Source organism: Phoenix dactylifera, chromosome 9 (genome assembly GCF_051530095.1).
Source record: "Phoenix dactylifera cultivar Ajwa chromosome 9, Ajwa_hap1_PhDact_Kaust_v1.1, whole genome shotgun sequence".
Lineage (NCBI taxonomy): Eukaryota > Viridiplantae > Streptophyta > Magnoliopsida > Arecales > Arecaceae > Phoenix > Phoenix dactylifera.
The window spans coordinates 26,394,379-26,416,111 of record NC_143198.1 but is presented as its reverse complement, the minus strand read 5'-3'; the positions used below and the strand labels follow the sequence as shown (position 1 = coordinate 26,416,111).

General features: G+C 36.6%; 2 protein-coding genes across 2 annotated transcripts; both read right to left on the bottom strand.

Annotated features, from left to right (window-relative positions):
- Positions 1-13: 13 nt before the first annotated feature.
- Positions 14-9,764, bottom strand: LOC103719434 (uncharacterized). The gene is made up of 10 exons (XM_008808673.6): positions 9,474-9,764; positions 9,311-9,385; positions 9,115-9,201; positions 6,237-6,293; positions 5,456-5,548; positions 4,568-4,640; positions 1,663-1,738; positions 1,474-1,564; positions 1,180-1,301; positions 14-393 (listed from the first exon to the last, which is right to left on the bottom strand). The coding sequence occupies exons 1-9, from the start codon at positions 9,528-9,530 to the stop codon at positions 1,182-1,184; spliced, it is 729 nt and encodes a 242-aa protein (XP_008806895.1). The 5' UTR covers positions 9,531-9,764; the 3' UTR covers positions 14-393; positions 1,180-1,181.
- A 3,507-nt stretch (positions 9,765-13,271) lies between these two features.
- Positions 13,272-21,276, bottom strand: DEG1 (DegP protease 1). The gene is made up of 8 exons (XM_008808672.6): positions 20,564-21,276; positions 20,348-20,470; positions 17,727-17,898; positions 15,925-15,962; positions 15,581-15,779; positions 15,307-15,459; positions 14,156-14,290; positions 13,272-13,545 (listed from the first exon to the last, which is right to left on the bottom strand). Exons 1-8 carry the CDS (start codon positions 21,151-21,153, stop codon positions 13,468-13,470), a joined length of 1,488 nt encoding a protein of 495 aa, XP_008806894.5. The 5' UTR covers positions 21,154-21,276; the 3' UTR covers positions 13,272-13,467.
- Positions 21,277-21,733: the final 457 nt, after the last annotated feature.

Here is a 21,733-nt window from a genome sequence, read left to right as displayed (position 1 = left end):
CTTATTTTATTAATTTTTCTTTTTAGCAGAATAGTTAAAATGGAACACGAAGCTTAAATTGACTGCATTTTTCGACGCCGCCGTACATTGATTGATTGTGCTAAACAAGTCGTGGTGGCTGTAGAAATTGCCCAGATTGTTGTATCGTACAAAGGTTAAAAGCACTCCATGCAACCCATCATTTACTGATGACTCCAAGTTCGAGAGGTAATCTCACAAGAAGATACATGGCCATCCACACTAAGAGCACCTTGCCCTAAAAAATGGTGATGAACAAATTGCGCTCAATTTCGTCCAGTCACAACGCCTCAGGCTTGCCAAACACTCATTTCCAACCACACTAGAAATAGCTAAGTAATCCATTTAAATATGCTGCATTTCTCATTCCGCCCCCTGCACATTAAATTAAAAATCTGTGAACATTATATGAGGTTCTAAGAGAAAAGCCCAAAGCAAAGGCAAGCTTGCCGCTTATCAACCAATTAAGGATCATCTCAGTTGGCAGTGGCACCCTCATGGATGTCAAAGGTTCGAATCTGTACCCCAAGACTTTGAACTTGAACGGAAGGAGCTTGAATCATGGGCTAATTGTGGCTTTGGCAACGGATACGTGTGCCCAGTTGAAGGATTGCATGCCCGATTCAATAGCAAAATCAAGTAGGCTATATAGACCTAAAAAAGCAGCCCAGCTGGGCTCATTATCTAGATCTACTAGGTTGGTCACCAGGCATGAGCTTATCATGGGATACCGAGTTAGTTTGTGGGACTCATCCACATAACTTGATTGGTCTTTAGGGTCAAGGTTGCGTGGATTAGAGTTTGCCTAGGAGTCAACGGCTTGTCCTCTAAAAAGAAACTATAATGAAAATTGAAAAGAAAAAAAAAAAACTAACATAAAAAATCTTGACCAAGTAGAAAAAGGGGAAAAAATCCTCCTGATAAACTAAGGGCTTTTTTTTCCTTGGCCTAAACTCCACAGAACTCATGATGGAATAGAACATCTTGTAAATAAGTTTCTTTTGAGGTTTCTATTTTTTAAAATAAAGAACTAACACCAGGTACAAAAGTTATGATTCATAAATCGAGGTATAAGATCCCCTACTTTTTGATAATTTTTGATACATGATTTAACCAAAACAGGAAATCAGCAAACAGTTTAGAAAGGGTAGCATCACTCACAATCATTGAAGCTTCTGCATGAGTTTCTCCACCATTATTCTTTGCTGAGTCCCACTCAAAAACTCTGACTTCATGATTGCATTTGATAGGATAACGGTTGTGGCAGGAGAGGAAGCATTCACCTACACATTGATTGCCAGGATCATGGCACAATTGTGCGAGTAGAAGATTTATCATGATAAAGGGCTTTAAAAAAAAGAAGCATAACTATCTAAGAATAAAAATGGCTGCTACTTTACAGTTACTAGTTAATACAAGCAAAAAGCCCGGATGGAAGAGCATGAAGAATAATACCCAGACACGGCCATTTAGCCCAATAGCTATCTCGAATGACAGCTTCTTGCCGAGAGCCTCAAGAACTGGACAAGTTGGAGAGCTTAGCAACCTGAAGAAACAGAGGGAAATATATATATATATATCTTAACAATAAAAAACCTCAGTTTATACTTAATTGCTTAAACCACAATGTTGATGTATCCTTACATCCGTGCTAGTCCAGTTGATGTTTCAAACATGTAACCATCTTTCAAAGGACCAAACTCAGCAGCTTTTCCACTAGCTATAAATGAAACAGATGTCAGGAAGCCTCAATTACCATATAGCCAAACTGGAATGAGTTCCATCAGTTATGTGATTAACAAACGAAACATTTTAAAACACAATACATGTAGCAATCTAGTATTGTTAATGTTTCCAAAAGCCATTTTTCCTCTAAACATTTGAATAATTGATAAAGGAAAATTGTCCATGGACTTCGAATAGCCTAAAATTATAATAACTATGTACTGTAACATGAGCAGACCTAACAAGACCTGTGCTGCAGATTTCACCATTAAAAATGAAACCATCAACTGAAGCAACAGGGTATGGAATGATAGGAATCAGGAAACAGGTAAAGTACAGAAGGGGGCATGGAAGCAGTGACCTTTTTGGGGAGAGGAGAGGGAAAGGGTAAAAAGAAGGGAGATGTGCACATATCACACTTTATTACCAATCCTTTCTACATGCAGTGCAAACTCAATTTCTAGTTAATCCCAACAAACCTGAGGTCCTATATTGATTTGAAGAGTCTACCTGATAAGAAAATCAAGGAATAATGAGCACAAGACAAGTTGGAAACTAAAAAAGGGTCTTCTTTGAAAAGGGCATGTTTCAGTTGACCACTAGCCTTCATGACCATGCAAAGCAACAAAAGTATTATGAAAACATAGTGATCATTGGTGTCCAAAGACCATCACCACTACGCACCACCAGAGTAATCAAGAAACTCTTCTTGAAGGATTAATAACCACTAAGAGTAACATCCTAGTTAACTTTATTGAATCACAATGACCTGAGTGCATGTTAGCTATTAGTTAATCAATTGTAATTCTCAGTCCATGATCAAATAAGGTTGTCTAGTTGCAGGGAAATCTATGGAAAAGGGAAAGAAAACATCAAAATTTTGCTGAAGAAAAGTGCTCGAAGATTTAGATGCAAGTCTTTTCAAATTTGCCAATTTACTGTCGAAAAAACAAACTAGATATTCGAAGGAAAACAAGTTTTCCAGGCAGTTTTCCTAAGTAATCAAACCAACCCCAAAACAGAAAAGGACCCACAGTTTCACAATAGTATTTGATGTTTAAATTCACATAAACCTGTAATTAAACCCGCCACATGTGCTTTGCTTGACACTGCACAATGCCTACTAATAAACATCTCATAATTACTATTACAAGTGCATGCACCAATAATCATTTAGATGATTCATTACTTCTTGTTTGAAATTTGAATCAAGTCAAGAGCAGGCTTCCACCTCAACATAAGCACCCCGACCACCACTATCCAAAATCAAGTAATCGGAAGGATCACAACCTACATGAGCATCTGGACAGAAACCTCGCAAAGAACAAGTCCTATGGATAGACACATTAATTGGGGAATCAATATACTTTCTATGGCACAAAGTTGCCTGCAATCAAGACCAATCCCATATCTCCAACTCTCCAATTCAACTTTGTTTAGGTATATTAGGATTCAATAATAAGTCGAAGCACCTCTTCACACCAAAGACAAAGTTTAATTCAAGCAAGGTTAGTGTTAAGAAACGAAATGAAATAACAACTGGATTATAAATAGACTGTTAAAGGAATAAGAGCCAACACAGAGAAACTTCCTCGTCAAAATGACACATCTAAGATTCCTTGTCAGGGTAAAGACAAGGAACAAATTAGATGCCTTACCCACAAATTAATAATTCTACTCTATTGAGCTCTTAGACACAGAGATATCTTGTTGACGAACAGATATTTATAAATTTAATTCCCCACAGCACAGTGATAGAGGAAAAAAATTTAATTTCAAAAAATTGAAAGTCAAGGAACCATTTCAAAGCTAATTTTCAAAAAACTGGAAGGCAAGGAACAAACCCAATGTTACCTGGACCCTTTACTTACCACAACATACCTGCACCCGATACTTAGAGATAGGTATGTGATATATGCATGACACTTGGATGTGGATCGACAGGAGGAAATTCATTAAGACTAAGAGGACAGTCTCTCAAATGTGCATTCAAACCAGATACACTAGAATCCTTGTGTCATAGACCAACACACTGGGTCAACTATGTTAGCTTCCTTGAATTCCAGTGTTCACAACAGAGCAACCTAGAATCCGGATACAAGTCTCCGCTCCCTAGCTAACAGTCATTTGCAACAAAACTAATTTTAGAAAAAGCTGGGACAGTATCCCTTCTCCAATAATCTCCAACATCAAGGCATATTAACAGGAAGTAAGGAATAATGACCACTTGTTTCTATTAACTCTTTCTGTGCAGACTAAGAAATCAAGATGGCATGTTGTTCTAGTTGTTATTCTTCTTTAAATCACACTTATATAATCACCATGTGAATTATTGTTTTAGCAAGGATATTTTTTCTATTCTGAGTTAATTATTTAATGAAATGATAAAAGAGATGAGTTAAAGCTCCATCTTCTCTATTCATTCCTTCTACCATACTTCCTCCTTTCTCTACCTTCTAGTATATCTTTTCAAATTACTTTATGGGGTTCAGGCATCAAGCAATTAGGCAGGTTTAGGCGCATTTAGATCTTAAAACATTTAGGACCAAAATGAATCTAGTTTTTATCTTGAAAAATAACAAAAAAAGCAAGCAAGAAATGAGTGCAAAGGTAGAAAAGTCAGATAAACACATGCACATTAAAAGAAATAGATAAGCAATCTAAAAGTTCATATGGTGCATGGGAAAGATCCACACATAGTTAATCACTGGTGATTCTGTCATATGCAATGACCGCTGGTTGTCATAATGCATGACAATGCAATACTTTTCAGCAAATAATAACAAATGACAAGCAAACTATCAGTCAGCATTAAGTTTATTACCATCAGTGCATGAGAGTTCAGGATTCATGCTGTTATTAGCTTTGACCACTCGGACATAAAGTAAAGTACCTACCTGCAGAAGACTAACATTAATGAGTAAATATTTCACATATAAACTGAAAAATAATGGCATGTGACATGAATAGCATAAATTTACAGGACTGGCAACAAAAATTATGTTTCCAACATCAGTTCAAAATTTAAGAGTCCCAAAGAATGCTGTCAAATCTCTCTCGAATAACAGAAGCTATTTGTTTTAGAACACCCTAATTTACCTATGAAAGTGTAATGGTTCCATGTATAAATTTGAGCTGTGTAAATCATCTGCTCAGGGTCTCCACTCAAACAGGATTTCTGATCTTTTGCTAGGGTCACACAACCTAGTTTAATCAGCTAGTAGATGCTTTCAAACATAATATATCTTTAACTGAGCACAACATGTTGTTTGACATAAGAAGTGACCCATAAAATCAAACATGTATGTAGATATTTGATCAAGATGGCTGCTGTCTTTATTGCTGAACAAATGAAAAAACTTGAAAAAAAGACAAGAAAATTGGAGATTCGTTAACATTAATAAATCAAGATATTAATATAACTATTTATCTATTTAACATGAAAAATGTATGCTGAACAATGTGTCAATGTGTTGCAGGGACTTCACTTGGCGGAAATTATGGATATGGAGTCCGTGTTGCATAAAACACTAAACATAATTATTCTTGACCAAACTCAAAGCATTCTGCCAGTGAACAAAGAGATATAAAACTGAAAAATATTCACTCATATGATATATGGGGTCAAGAATGTTCACATTGTATAAATTCAAGGAAAATCTGAAATTGTGAATCAGCAAAATGGAAGTAACATATCTGAGAGATCTGATACCTCAAACTTTGGTATGTTCCTCCTGGTTCCACCTTCAAATGCAAGTACGGGCAAAAATGCCAAAGTAGGTCCCTTTATGTCAACCAGAAAATTCTGAAAATAGAATAATATAAGTCTGAAAACCACATAATGAAGAATAACATCTCAGATACTGCAACCAATAAATGAAAGGAACACCTGCAGGATATGATGGAATGCTGCACACCTGCAGGCCTCTGGAAGCATAGCAAAGAAAAAGACAGCATTTAAACTTTTTTAACTCTGTAAAATCGACTTTCAGATGTAACTAGGAAAGAAATATTGGCTTCCACTACCAGCAGTTTCAAATCAATTTCTTGGATCAGTTATAGATAATGCCCAGTGTACAAATTTCATTACATAAATATAGACCCTTCCTTTCCAACCAAATAGCATATGGTTTCAACTTGTTTGATCTGAGCATAGCCATTTTGCATATGGCAAGTTTAAGTTTTTAAGCTGGGTTGCAAGAACAGAAAGCTATATTATGTTCTAGACAACGAGCTTGAAATGTAGGTTTCGAAGCTTCACATATGAAGGAAGTAATCAAGTATTTGGCTTGTGTGTATAAGAGAAAGAAGAGGTAACATGTAATAGACATCTTATTTAGACTTTATTATTATAGAGAATTTCATTTAAAGATCAAATAAGCATAGACCTAGCAAAATTAAATGACTTGACATATAAATAATTTCCAACAGCTAACAGAGTCATCAAATATACATATAGGAGTATCTTACAATACAAGATACAAGATACTTACATCTGGCTTACTATCAACAACAATACCAAGAATTGTATCTTCCACACATGGTACATACTGCAGAAATATAATACCTATATTAGAAGAAAGAAAAAACTATAGCAGAGAAGAATCTGAAAACAAGCATCAATAATGCAGCATGCGCAGGATCTGGGGTTTCATACTGATTAGGCTAAAAATGCATATAGCACAAAAATGATGAGAGCATAAAGAAAACCATGCACACATCACATAAGTGTGAAAGTAACTAATAAAAAGGCGAGTACAGCAAGTTAATCAGGACATGAAAAAAGCTTGCTAAATATATGAAACATCCTCTTCAACATCGAGAAAATGAAGGTAACATTAAATTCCCATGGTAATTAAGGATAATCAAGAACGACAATGAGAATAAAAGGTCAATACATCCTACTTATTACTCAATAACAACATTTTCGTTACTATTTTTGATGACATGCACTTATGACCAAAACAAGACTCAAAAAATGAAGTAAATTATCAATTTTTTTTTTTCGTACATAGGTATGCATTTGCACCAAAGACTTTTGATTTATATACTCATCCTTGTACTTTGTTTATTGTTTCATCTTCTGAAGAAACACATTGAAGAAAGCATCAGATACAATATCCAGCCAAACTTAAAAGGATACATGCATCAATATAATAATATAACAATAGCTCTAAGCTGAAATTATAGGCATATTTAACAACTAAAAATAAAACAAACATTCTAAGATAACCTCCTCCCCTCATATAAATGAATGTTAAGGTCAACATATGCTCAGAAATATTCCCAATTTTAGGGATCATAGTGCTGAAACTACAGACTTTAGGGTTGTATGGGCACAAACATTTGCGAAGCTAAATGGACATCGGGGACGGCAGTTGCCCCCTCTGGTTTCCTAAAATTCCCTTATAAATGTTGACCTAGAGTACCACTTCCCTCCATATTCACATTGCTTATTCCCATTCCTCATTCATAATGTAGTCAAAAACTTTTGCTATCTAACCCTTATTTTTGCATTAACAACCCCACATTCAATGGGTCCTACTTCTTATAAATTCTTGAGATCTGTTTCTAGTTCCAAGAGAAGACTCTATCCAATGGCTCCATCTTCTCATGGTATCTTAGGCAGCAAAGCATCTTTTGAATTTTGAACATCCTAAACGAAAATCAAGATGATATATTATGACCAATTATTGAGAGAGATGAGCAAAAAGAGTATTCTACACTTTCTAAACGTCCTTTCCATTTCTCTAATTTGGAATACTGGCAAAAGAATCCCATGATCAAATATAAGCACATGTGATCATCCTTCCTCCACAGCTGCCATGATCCAAGTCTTGTAGCATGATTTTAGGCGACAAAAATCCATAAAAAAGAATGCATTAAATTTCTTGCTCAAAAATTCATTAAACTCCACTCCTATAAGTACAGCTATATGGTAACAAAAAGTTTATTATGTTTCATTACGATGGATGGGAGACACTACACTTCTACCCCCCTCCCCCCAAAAAAAGAGAAAAATCCTAGCCCTACCCTTGGGCACATAAACAGGAGTTAGACTAGGTTATGCGCTAAGATGTCTGATTCAACTAGAGCGAATACATAGGATAGAAGGATACATTAGAATAATATAATGAAATGGATTATGATTTTCTTTATTATCAACATGATGCATAAACTACCGTATATGTAAGCCAATTCTATCACATGTATAATGAAAACTTACAAGGCAGCCCCTTGACATTGACTTGATATCCTTTGTTAAAAACAAGCTTCCTTACCATCCTTCTCATCAACAATGGGTTCTGTCTTCATTTCTCTTCTTTATCATCTTTCATTATGTTACCTTATACAAGTCCTCAAAAGAAATAAATTCTATGACCAAACAATTTCATGCTATGTATTATTGCGATCGTGTGTTTTAAAGCATTTCATCCATGGTCAGTGTTTCCTATGCATGTCAACACATTTTTCTGTGGGGCCATCAATCCATGCAAAAGACTATAAACATAAAATTACAAAAGCAATATATTAACCTAGAAGTAAATATACAAGGGCCACATTAAAATGTTTTCTAGATGCCATGCCAATAGTCTAATAAAATCTTAGAAGTTTAAGTATTTATATGAAATTAACATGTTCATAGTTTCAACTAAGTTCAGTATTTAGACCATATATGCCTTAGAAGTACCATAAAATGTTGGTTACCCTAACTAACACTAATCTGTATTGATTGGATCAATTAACAACAAAGTTAATTTTTTAATGGAATCACATTTATATTGCATGTCCTATCACAAAAGCCTATACATCATTCAACATTTTCCTTGAATGATATATATTCACAAAAGATGACTTGGGGCAAACCTATATTTAGACAAAAGGAAGAAAAAAAAAACTACCTACTCCAAACTAATAATTTGAAATAAGGAAACTACCCATTGCACCAGTTCTAAATAGCAACCCAGAATCTCATTTGTATTCCTGAGTCCATGAGTTGCGGTCCTCACAAGCAAGCAAGCTCTACATGCTTACAGACGCAGGACCAACTTTGATCAAGACAACTCCCACAAGAAATATATAAAAGTTAATCATACTGCCACCTTATGACCCAACTGCCATCATATTCCTACCATGAATATCATTACTAAAAAGTCCATGAGAGTGGTAGTCCGAATTCGTAGAAATTACGGTAATGCAGTAACATCTAATAAAATAATATTGTTCTGTACATGATGACATCATACTCTTGCAACTGAATTTAAGCATAAAATCCATCAAAAAGTTCGAAATGTTTGCAACCTACATGCAAAGAAACAAGCTAAGAGGTAACACTCCTATAGAAACTCGACAAAAAAACAAAAAACTCACTCTTTTGTGTGAGCTCTCAACCCAATACTTGTTTGGCTTCGACAGCCTCAGCTTCCCAGCCTTCATGACCGAGATTTTATCACTGTCCTGCAAACCGGATCAAAATTCACTTAAAAATCGAAATAAAAACAAAGAAACTTCGAAATCAAACCCTAATCCTTCAAGAAAATCTCTGAATATAAATACAAATCCGTACCTGACGCAATCCTTCGCCCAGTTTGATAGTCTGATTGGACATGGTGGAGAGATCCAAAACGGTGTCCCCAGGAACCTAAGCACCAAAGAAGATTCAAAAGACCAAACGAAAGAAAAGAAAAACTATAGTTAAAAGAGCGTTCGATGAAAGGAGAAATACTCACCACGAGTTGATCAACACAGCTATTCAATGGAGGATCAGAAGGCTGCTCCACTTTCATTTTCTACGGTTAGGGTTTCTAACGGGTTTGGGAGGAAAGAGGGAGGAGGCGGAAGAAAGGAGAGAGGGCGCCAGGGCGAGGAGCCTGAGGTTTTTTTGTCTTCTCGGGTTTTATTCTTATCGACGAAGGGTGTGATTCCAGTCCGGGCGGCCTTGGGCTCGGCTGTGAATACGCCCCTTTATGTACCCGAAAAAACAAGAAAAACGCGTGTTTTGAGCCTGGTTCGGCCGGTTAGATGCAAGTTGAGCTGGGGTTCTTGGTTTTCTTTTCTTCTTCTTCTTCTTTTCTCTCTTTTTTTTCTTCTTTTTTTATTTATTTTAATGAAACAGTTGATATCAGACACAAATATATTTAATAAAGATAAAAAATAAGTTTCAAAACATTTTGGACAACTTTCCTTCTCCAATCCATAGAGTGTCTCTAGAATAACTAACCACATACAAAACCATCCAATTTGCGGCCATATTTGCCTATCTAAAAACATATTCAGCCTGAAAGACCACACATCAGTTATCATAGTCCGAATATTCCAAAACTGTGCCTTTTTCCAACAACAAAGTTTAAGCACTCCTTCTAAGAACGAAAAATGGAGGAACAAAAGTTATATAATCCATTTTTTCTTTTTCTTTTTTTAGCGAAAACGGTCTTTTGAGCATATCAAGTAAACCATTTTTCAGAAATATAAAAATGATATTTCAAAAAAATTGATATACCATAAATATTCCACTTACTTCTTTTAATCTGTTTACCCTGCTTAACGCGAATAACTTACCTGCATGAAATGGTGGAATTATTTAACCCATTCTTCCCTCGAAGTTACTCCATTAATTCAACTATTCTGGATTTTTATTCCACTTTCAAACACAACATAAGCTTCGGGGAAATGAATAGGAACTTGCTTCACCTCGAACAAAAACAAAATGTTCGAATTCAGCCTATGTGACAAACAAGCCATGTTTTAACACATCCTGTCAATCTCCGTTTGAGTTACTTATCTTTGTTATATAAGAAATAGAGCACATGTAATATACTACTCAGCTTAGCTAATTTGCACCAACCCTGATAGGAATGATAGGTGCCATTTGTAGCGTTTCCTTGTGTCACGGTGGGGCTACAATAGTCAAATAAAGGAGTAAAAAGATGGAGCCCAAGCTCAGCGCATAACATATGGCCTTGCCTACCCAAGTTACTGAAATGTTGATCAAAACGTGAGCTACTTTGATCATTTGACAAGCCATGCTGTTGGTCTATTAATACCCTTTCTTTTGGGCATAATCAAGAGACTAATACAACACAATCTTAAATTTAAAGTAAGTACGTACTAGTTCAATCATTATAAACTGCCAAACTTGGGTGAGTTTAGATCATGTTGGTCCCAAAACCTATTTGAATAAAATAAATTTGTCCCGAACAATGTTAAGATCTAAAGTTTCATCAAGCCTAAATCAACCTTCAAGAAATTTGCACCACTTTGGCATTGGCTGATCCATTTATATCAAAAACACCGTCATAGGCCTCATGTCCTTAATGACGAGTCAAATTTCAACTAAAGGAAATGACTTGATGCTACATGCTGAAGCAATGCTTTTGGACCATACAAAAATAGCCTCAACTAGCTATATACTACCTAAATTGGCTTCAAATTCAACCTAGCATTATCATGTTATCGGTTTATTCATATTTATCTTTGGGGCTTAGCCCTTTTTAATTTTTTGGTTACATTGGGCTGAGCCTTCACAACATTTTTTTTAATACCCTTTAGAAAGTACCTTTGAGTAATTTGAAGGGGGGCAGATCCATTTTCACCAAATTATGCTTGACTTAATTATGAAACTCTTTGGATTTTTTTTCAATTAATTACATTCCTAACAAATAGTAGAATATATTGACGTAAGAAGGGACTTAGCTGCACCATCCAAGATGACTTCAAATAGGTAAGATCTCAATTGGTGATCTCTCACATTCCTAAGAACGGTTTATTTTGCTTTCTTATGTCTCTTACCATGGTGGCTCAAGAATTAAGAACCAAATGTTCCCTGATATCACAATTAAGACTTCATTCTTTAAATCCAAGACATTATCACCGATTGTAAAACAACGTGAAAGAGAGAATAGGAGTTGGCATTGAATCTTAAAGTAACCAATGAATTGAAACTGCAAGTATTGACAAAATTGCAAAAAAGCTTGTAATGATTATTGTAGAAGAAAAATGTCAAACCAATGGTCTTTGGTGCTTGAAGACCAAGGCACCAAATGAGCCGGTCTGAGTACCATTCTGCTCATGCTCAGCTTGGCATCTAAATAAACTGAGGCCAAACTCAACACGGCCTACTCAAACTGGGGTTGGCTAAGTTCTCATTCGAGCTTTAGTCACGCTAAGCCAAACTTTTGAAATGTGTACTCGGCTCGTTTCCTAGCCGAGTCAAGCTCAAAATATTCTTAGCGAGCCGCGCGTGAGCTGCTCATGAGGAGCTCGGTTCGTTTGCACTCCCTACCACGTGTCTATTTTATCTCCCTTGCATTGTATTTTGTTGTCTGAGTCTTGGACTGTACTCACACCTGCTGTGTGAGAGCTGCCGATTTACCAAAAAATAAAATATAAAAAAATAATAGAAATAGAGACAAGTTGAGCCATAGACGTTAAGTTTGATTGGGGTGCGCCAGCGCATGAGCTCCTTTGGATGGGCCCTTCCCTACAAGATATTAATTTAATGTTACCATGGGCCGATGGGCCATCGATCATATTTAAAACTGGAGCGATCTGAGCCGAAGGGCCGAGAAAGGAATGACTTGCTCTCTTCTGATGTGGGACTAAAAATATCAGCACATCTACAAGAGCGATTCCCGATTCATTTGCCCTACGATTTGTAGGCTCGAGACTGATAATGCACGACTGCCATCCAATCCATGAGGTTTGAGCTGTTTTTGACCCTTCCATCTCTTTTTTTGTTTTCGTTTTTATTCAAGAATTTCATCTTGGCAGGGATCTCAATTTTTGTCAACATTTCATCCATATAAAAATCTCAGCCATATCATCTCTGTGAAAATAAATTGATAAATTTCAAGATATCAATCGTCACCATATCCTTCGTATTGACCAATATTTTTAAAATATTTTTACTTTTTTTAATAGACTTTCTCAATTAATAAATCTTAAAATCAAAACTAAAACATAGTCCCCAGTCTTGGATTTATTATATGGACTCAGATTGCGATATTTCAATCCACAATCTTGGATTTATTATATTGGCCGAGATATCTCAATCTGAAAATATTGGCCAATATATTGGAAAATCTAGATTCCCATCAAAATTTCTCACTTACCATATCAGCCATAATAAACTGACAACTCAATTCATATCAATCTTCACTGAAATTTTTTCTTTTAAAAAACCCTTTCTTTCTGCACTCTTGCATCATCTTTCTTGTACTAGGACACAAAAGAGCTTCAGAAGAAAAGAAAGCAAGAAAAAAAGAAAAGAAAACAAAAGAGCTTCAAAGGAGCTTTCTTTTCTTCTTCTTCTTGTTTTTTTTTTTTGATAGATCTAAGTTGTGTTCCTCGACCTCTTTTCCCTGCATATTGGTTCCTTCAACCCATTACATATTTACATATCCCATGGATGAAGTTGGTAAGCCTCGGCACGTTGCAGATCAGGACCAGAAGCAATCGTATTAGCGCCAACCTTCAAAATTAACCTCCTGTCAAATTACTCCGCAGGCATGTTTTTACTCGGGGAATCATTTCTGGTATCAAATATTTAATGAATACCCATCAAAATGTCTGATACATATGACAGACAGCCCTCTGTTCAATAAGCATCTAGTACTTAATACAATGGACAACTCCTTGATGCAAATGCACACACAAACAGTGAAGTCGAGCAGACTGTCCCAATTACAGCTTGTGACATGTTGAGTAGCCACATTTCCCCAATGCCTATGATTCATCCGGCTTTGGCTCGAGGACTACGGCGAATTTCTCTTTATGATCACCTCGAAGGACTTCCACTGTCACCTAAAATTTTAGAGGGCAACAGATAATTTAGATAAACAGAATCAGCAAGATCAGCAGTTATTCATGCTGAATTGCATTGGCAATTTGGCATGAACACTCTTCAAACAATAGTTCGCATCTTTTCCAACAGTGGCTGCCAAGCAGTAAGCGAACATTTTGGAAGGCAAGGTCCAGATGAATTGTATGCTTATAAGAAAATGAAATATGTAGTCTCAGACTTCCATGCATCCATCACTGGTTGCATTGATGTGCAAGCACGTGTCTTTAGAGGTTTATGTTAATCAGTTAATTAGCCTTAATAGTTCAGTTAGACCTCAATGAGAAGCATTTGATACATTTCATTAGAATAACAGTTTAAATGCTGATCTGATGTTTAATATTTGTATAGAGGCGTGTAGCTAGTTTTGAAGAAACAGCACAAAAAAATTGACCTATCACTGAGCTCTTGCTGGATTTTTTTAAATTATTTTAAAGAATTTGGGCAGAGTCAGAGGGATGACCTACTGAAAAAGCAAAAATAACAATTTGCAAGAGCTGATGTAACTTTCAAAGAACAAAATGCAGGGGTTCATGCAATAGAATAATAAATGTAAGATAAGACAGAGCATACCGTGTCACCAACTTTACATTGGTCCAAGATTCGGTACAAGTCACTTCCATTTGTAACCTTTTTACCATTCACAGAAGTTATGATATCTCCCAAAATCAGTCTCCCATAGGTATCTCGCTTTGTTGGTTGCAGACCCTGTGAAAGGTCACAAGAAATCATATATTGAGTTTTTTTTTCATTGAAGGGGAGACATTTGAGTGCAAAGTCAAACCAAATTGAGCAGTCTGAGCTAAAAACTAAGCATCCTAACTTCTGCAACTGAAAGAAACAAAACATAGTCTCAACAGAGATTGCTCAAATGTTTGGAACTTTCATGAAACATAAACGCAAATGGCCCTCATAACAAAAACATGGTCATCAGCATTACTGTTCAGAGATACAAGGGTAAGAAATGCTAAATGCTTAGGTACACTGCAACTTGAATATGGGGAGTTAGAGATTGAGTACAAGAACAACTAAAACCTCAACCAAGGGTTATTACCAGCTGATTGACCAGGTCTCGGGATGCACCTAGGACACTGATGCCCTCCTTACCAGGCCATCCCAGTTGGTATGGTTGATGCCAACTGGTGCAAGTGGGAGAGGGACCTGTACCAGCCAGCATGAACTCATACCAACAGGATGTGCAGATAGGCACCTGGTCCTGCCCCATTTTTGCTATTGGCATCCAAACAGTAAAAGCAAAAAAAAGGGAGCCATGGTGCCTTTTCTGGTCAGACCTGGGTTGGGAAGTACAGAGTAATGGAGACTGCAGTAGGGTTAGTAGCCGATGCTGAACTGATGTTTTAAGTAGAATTCTTTTAGGATTCTTTTGTGCTAGAAAGGAAGGCCTGAGATTGCTTTTGGACAGAGATTTATTCTTTGGGAAGGAGGATATTTAGGATAGCGAGTCAACTTGCATTGATGAATTGGTTTGAATTTCAGTTTCTGAATGGAACCAAACTTATTAGTTTTTATTTTCTTTTTTTTGGGTTTTGTTTTAATTTAGATAGTCAAGATCTCTTTGGTCTAATTCAATGGTTGAGATTGTTTCTGGAACAAAAAAACATTGGCCCCTTTTATATAGTATATATATATACCATATAAAGAAATATGTACTAAACAAGCATGCATCTGAAGAGGAAAAATGTTCCATTAGACCATGACATTACCGCTTTGCCTGCAGGACCATTTGGAGGAGCATCTAGAACAAGCACTCCACTAACTCCAAGTTGCTCAACTGACTGATCTGGTGCAAATTTGATTCCTAAGATAGGTCTTGTAACTTTTCCAAATCTTACAAGCTGGTCAACAATGCCACCGACCTGACAAAAACACAGACCATATGGAAGTAAAAGATATAAAAATGTGATCTTAAGTGTTACTAATAATGTCATGGTTATCTTTATGATATCCTCAAACAAGCAGTGATGGAGAGTTACGCACAGTATCAACTGGAATTGAAAACCCAACACCAGAGGATGCTCCTGATGGAGAGTAGATAGCTGTATTTATGCCTATCAAGCTTCCAGAACTATCAAGCAATGGTCCCCCACTATTGCCTGGATTAATGGCTGCATCAGTCTGAATAACATCCTGTATAGGACGGCCGGTGGCAGCAGAACTGATTTCTCTGCGCAGTCCACTGCATAGTTTGCAAGGTTTCAGCGTATCAGGAAGACAACCTTTATAGCAATAATTGTATAACAGACACACACATCAAGTTCTAGGTTCCTGAGAACCACATGCTAACAAATGTATAAGTAAATAAGAGCGATGAGACTGCTCACCTGATAACTCCAGTAGTAAGCGTATGATCAAGGCCAAACTGCAAAAAGAAACATGGAAATGAATGTGCATCTGTAGGAGTGATCATACTATTTCATAAATTAGCATGTCTCACTTTTACTGACACTCACAAGATATTAACAGTTTAAATAAGTGAGTACGTTAGATAAAATATAATGTTGTAAATAAATCAATCCACACCTAAATGCCAGACCAAGAAACAGAGCCAATCCAAGATGTGGCAAACTCTTTTTAAATACTAGCCCACAATATGCTTGATATCCATCAACTTGCTGATCCACCGCCCAATTGGCTTCTCAGATGATGAGGTGATATGTAATCAAGAGCTCTAAAACAAGCATTATTTAGGAAACGCACCAAGAATATGCATCTGTTGGCCATTTGAAGAGTCACATTCTTGCGTCCACCTTCCAGAATAGTTTTTTTACCATGTTGTTTGAAGAGAATCCTCAATCCACGCATATGTACTGTCAGTTCTGGCTACGAATTAAGATTGTGTCTGGAAGAATTGTCTCCATCAACACCTATTATTTTTTTGCCTAATAAATTGAAAACAGGACACCAGAATGGGTAGATAATTGTTTCCACCCTTTTAATATAAAACTGTATAGTATTGGATGGAATCGCTCAAGTCTCTTCTGAAACATATAGTACCCAAAAACATACCTATGGTTGTCCTGAGTACAAATGAATAGGCAAGTTACTTATCAGCCATAATTTCGAATACCAAAAACATCTGCAGACAGCCAATACTGGGAAACCTCACTGTATCAATCTGGAACCCAGTCGATAGTCATGTATGCATCTTCAATACAACTTAATATCTTAAGTTATGTCTACATACTAGATTTGAAAGAGGTTTATAACATTGTTAGTTGTGAATATCATGACATATAATTTTCTTGTGCAGCAGATGTAATGCATTAAAAGCTACATTTTGGGGCCAAAGATTCTGACTAAACAAGAATCCAGTCTTTATTCAGTCCCTGCCATTCAAAGTTGTAGACTTATTTACACACATAAAGAAATGAAAGGGTAGCTGCTTAGATTATATTAACTGTGCCTAGAAATGTGAACAGTCTGCTATGAGCTGCTGCCACTCATGAAAACTTGCTCTTATAAGCCATTGTCAGTCTGTCACCTTTGACCTTAGGTTGAGAACTGGCAAGACTGTCAAAACAATGTCTACAATCCATGATAAAAGTTACCTCAACTGCTTAATCTATAGTGATGACATTGTATAAATGGGATAAATCTTGTTGGTTATTGTCTAAAGAAACAAAAGAACAAAATTTTTTGACTTATGCTAGAACATGCTAAAAAAAGACAGTGCAACAGAATTAGAGGAAGAAGAAAGTAGATCAGGCTAGGAAGCTATCTAGGCAGCTCAGCATGATGAGCATATCAGAGGAACAAAAAGTTTATCAGAGTTGGAAACTAGCTAAAAGCTAGGCAAAGTGTGGCCGGATATAGTGCATATTACACCTCAGTAGCAATTTTTTTCCTTTCATCTTTGTGAAAAGAAAAAGAAAAAGGCTGGACCAGCCTCATGGTCTCACCTTCTCGGGTAATTAATTGCACTTGAAATAGGGTAGATATCCCACTAGTGCAGAAACATGTTTCCCACCTACTGGTTCTACCTGCCTGTCTTTACATTTTATTGTGATGATGCTACAGTTTTGTGGTGAAAGATGCAAAATTAATGCATGGAATTCCATAATTAAAGTCTTATTGATTTAATGGATGAAACACGAGCTCTGCATACAGTATATAAAGTACTCACAGGGTTTCCAATGGCATAAACTTTCTGACCCACTAAAAGGTCTGCTGAGATGCCAATTGGAATGGGTCTCAATTTGTCTTTTGGAGCATCAATACGCAAGACTGCAACATCCTTGTCCTGGTCAAATCCAACGACTTTTGCTTCACATACTGATTGATCAGCAAGGGTGACCCTGTATATAACTAGCAAGTCTAGCATTACTTCAATTGGGAACTAGATTGTCCTAGAACTGTAGAAAATTAAATGAAAAAACATAGTAAAACCATTCAAAAGAAAGACATTTATTAAACAACAGGAGGCCAAGATTATCTATATAAAAAGTTATCCAATTTATTAGATTCACAAATCATAAAAAACTGATGCATATTAAATGGTCGTATGGAAGAAATGCCAGTTAGTTATCTAAATCTCAGTTCATTATAGATTTTAACAATCACTGTCATAAGATCATATGATATGATGGATGGTCACTCTTTGAATATCAAGCAATCTAGAGTAATTTTATTAAAGGAATAGAGACATGTGTTAATTGTGTTACATGACTTCATCTTTTGTCATTTACATTGCCAGATTTATGAAAACAAAAATTTTCAATCAACAAAAGGATAAAAGAAGCCTTATTTATTGGTGAAGGAAACATTTTCTAAAATTGGGTCCTTGAAATAAAACCTAAGTGAGACTACAAGTGAAGGAAAAAAAAAGAAAGCAAGTTTGTGAAAGATGATACAAACAGCCAAGGTAATAAAGAATCGTGGCATTGCCACCATTAGGAGTGCAAATGAATTGGGACGACCTAATTTATATTCCCAATTCACATTTAGTTGGCTGCTTTTTGGTCTTAATTTGGGCCCGTATGTTTTCTTGTCTCTTTGGAACCAACTGGAATTTGAATGCCAGGTTCAAAAAGTAAAAGTTGATAAGAATGGGTTAGCTATGTTTCTTAAGTTTCCTTCTTTTCTTTTTTTTCCCCTCTTAATATTCCAAGATTTTATTTTATTTTTAACTGTAATAAACCATTTCATGCATCAAAGGAAGGATCACTAAAAGGATAAGTTATTGGATACAGAGTCTAAATATATCCAGCGTGGCAGTTTATAAGATGGTTTTAAGGTATGCTTAAAAGTCCACAACCTGAAACATCCTACCTCTGATTTTGGCTAGAAGAGACATGAAACTAGGGTCACCTTAGAAGTTCTGGATGAAACTAACTTATGGGGCCAAATTTCTTTTATATATGTGCCACTTATGCTCATATTTTATAAAACTTCATTTCTTTAAATGTTGTCAGCCATTTGCTCTGAATTAAGCTTTGATTTTGCATGTTTTGAGATGGGTCGATGGCATTACACTGTTACTTTCCACTCGCTTTTACTGAAAACATGATTTTTTTCTTGCATAGGCTTTTCTATCTCGAAGCTCAAATCTCATTGACTTTCTATTGTCATATGTTAAATTTCCATTAATTAATAAAATGAAATATTACACTCCAAACATAACTTTTCAACATTCAATACCTTATTCTTTTTCCTAAGTTTGAATGACAAAATTTTGGATTTTTAGTTTTCTTGCTGAAAGATCTTTTCGTAGCTACAATGATGACTCATTGATCTAGCCAAAAATGAAATCAACATCGAGGTTCAAACCATGTTATTTTCCTTTTTTTTGGAATCTCTCTTCTATTTATCTTTAGAAGGAGGAGACAATGCATAATTCTATGATATTTCAATTCTCTCTGCTTCTTTCAACGAGAACACTAATATGCTCAACTATCATAATCTTATCTCACCTTGTCCTCCAGCATTCGTTGCGATGATAGTTCAATTTCTTCCCTCAAGTTTGATGGTTTTCCAATAGTATCAGCATTTTTTTTTCAAATTTGAAAGATTTCCTAATGAATGAAAAAAATCTGCAACTTAATATCAGGTTTTGGTATCTTTTGGTACCAAACCTACTTCCAAAGAAATTTACTCCACTCCTTGGACTGCTGGATTTCTGACGACAAAGTTTCTATTCTTCCTATTCATTCATGTTCTTCCTTTCTTCTTAATTAATGGCCTTCTAATTCCTTAACAATCTAGATCAGAATATTATTCAATTTTCTCTTTGATTTTTACCAAAATCAGAGCTGAATCACCGAACTGCTTGAATTGCCAAAACTGGAATTCATCCAGACTATCCAAAAAGAGAAACTGAAATCAATCTTTCATTCCACTTTCTTTTCTAAATACTCCTCTTGTTTATCCCTAAAAGGCGGGCATGAACCAAAACTCAGTAATGTCATTTCTAAGCCTTTAAGAGAAATGTAATATCCTCATCTGCCATCATCTTGTCTCTACTTGTCCCACAGTCCTTTCTTTGATCATTCAATTCTTAACTTTTAGTTGAGTAATCCCCCACTAATTTCGTTGCATTTAGAGGTTCCCCTTGTTTACCATATTTTTCATGTGATTTTCACCACCGCTAGTTTCCTTGATGCATAATAAAAGTTATCCCCCCATAATGCAACTCTAGCTCGAGCAATCCTACCCTTTGGGCAGTATGGATCGTTGCATGCATGATATCATGATAAGCAATCCACCAAACATTACTGGATCAAAGAATTGGAGCGCGATCCTACCAACCTGAGATCAGATGCCCCGCGGATGACATGATAGTTGGTCACGACATGGCCGTCCTTGTCCCACACAAACCCCGACCCCGACCCCTGCGGCACCTCCAGCACATCCAGCGTGAATGCATCTTGGCTACACCGCAGCACGCGCAGCTATCAGAATTCACCATAAAACAACGGAAAAAAACTGGAATTAGCCAAAGCACGCGAGGCGAGATCCAGTTACCGGACGGCGAGGTTGGTGATGTAGACGACGGAGGGGGTGTTCTCCTGGAAGAGGCGGACGGTGGCGAGCTCGTCGGACTGGAGCTTCCGCGGAGTGGTGACCACGAAGGCGTTGGCGGTGCCTACGTCGGAGATAAAGATGGAGAAGGAGAGGGTCACGGAGGCGAGGAGGACGAAGAGGGAGTCGATGGCGGAGGAGAAGAAGCTGCCGCGCAATCTGTCCGGAATTAACTTCTGGAAGGAAGGGGAGGAGGTGATAGGAGGGCTGGGGTTGTTGGAGAAGAGAAGGGAAATTGGGGAGGGTTTGGGGGTGACGAGAGGGGTTTTGGGGCGAAAGAGGAGCCTCGAATGGGCGTGGTTGGGGATGGAGGCGAGGGCTCTCAGAGTGAGGGAGGATTGGCGAGGAGAGGAGAAGAGGGAGAGTGGTGACGCGGCAGCAGCCATTGCTACGAGGACAGCTGCTACTCGGCAGCACCGATTGTTTCGGAATGGATATAAAATAAAAATATATAACAAGTGTTTGGGGGAGGGGCAAAAATAGAAGATATAATTTGTGTTATCGCTTGCCCGGCTGGATTTGGGATCATTCATTGGAGAATTGGAGGCTTATACTTGTTGCTACATTCCTCTATGACTGCATGAGACCCCCCTTCCTTTTATTGACTCCTCGACTGTTGGTACCTAGATCGTGTGTATGATTATTGCATTATGTCTAATTATTCTATCCATTGTACGAGAGCTTTTTATGTAGCTTGCACTTTTTAATGTTGCGTCATGCACGGAATGGAGGGTAGGTGTGTAATTTTCTTTATAATTATTATATTTTTAAACTTTTTGATAAGATTATTATATTTATGTTTAAAGATATTATTATTGCTATCTATACTCTTTTGATTTTTTAATGCATTTTTATTTAAATATTTTTTTCTACGAGAATTTAGTACTCTTATCTTTTGAGCATTGGCTCAGATAAATTGTCTTTCCTGCAATTAGGTTAGACTAAACATAGAAAGGCTAGAAGTTTCACTAATCAATTTATGTTTATCATAAACACATCACCTAATGTAAATTTTATTACCATGTTGCGGTGCCTAGATTTTTATGGTTACAACTACACTACTAAATATTTGATAGGCCTAAATTATTGCAATAGAAAAATATAATTTATTTC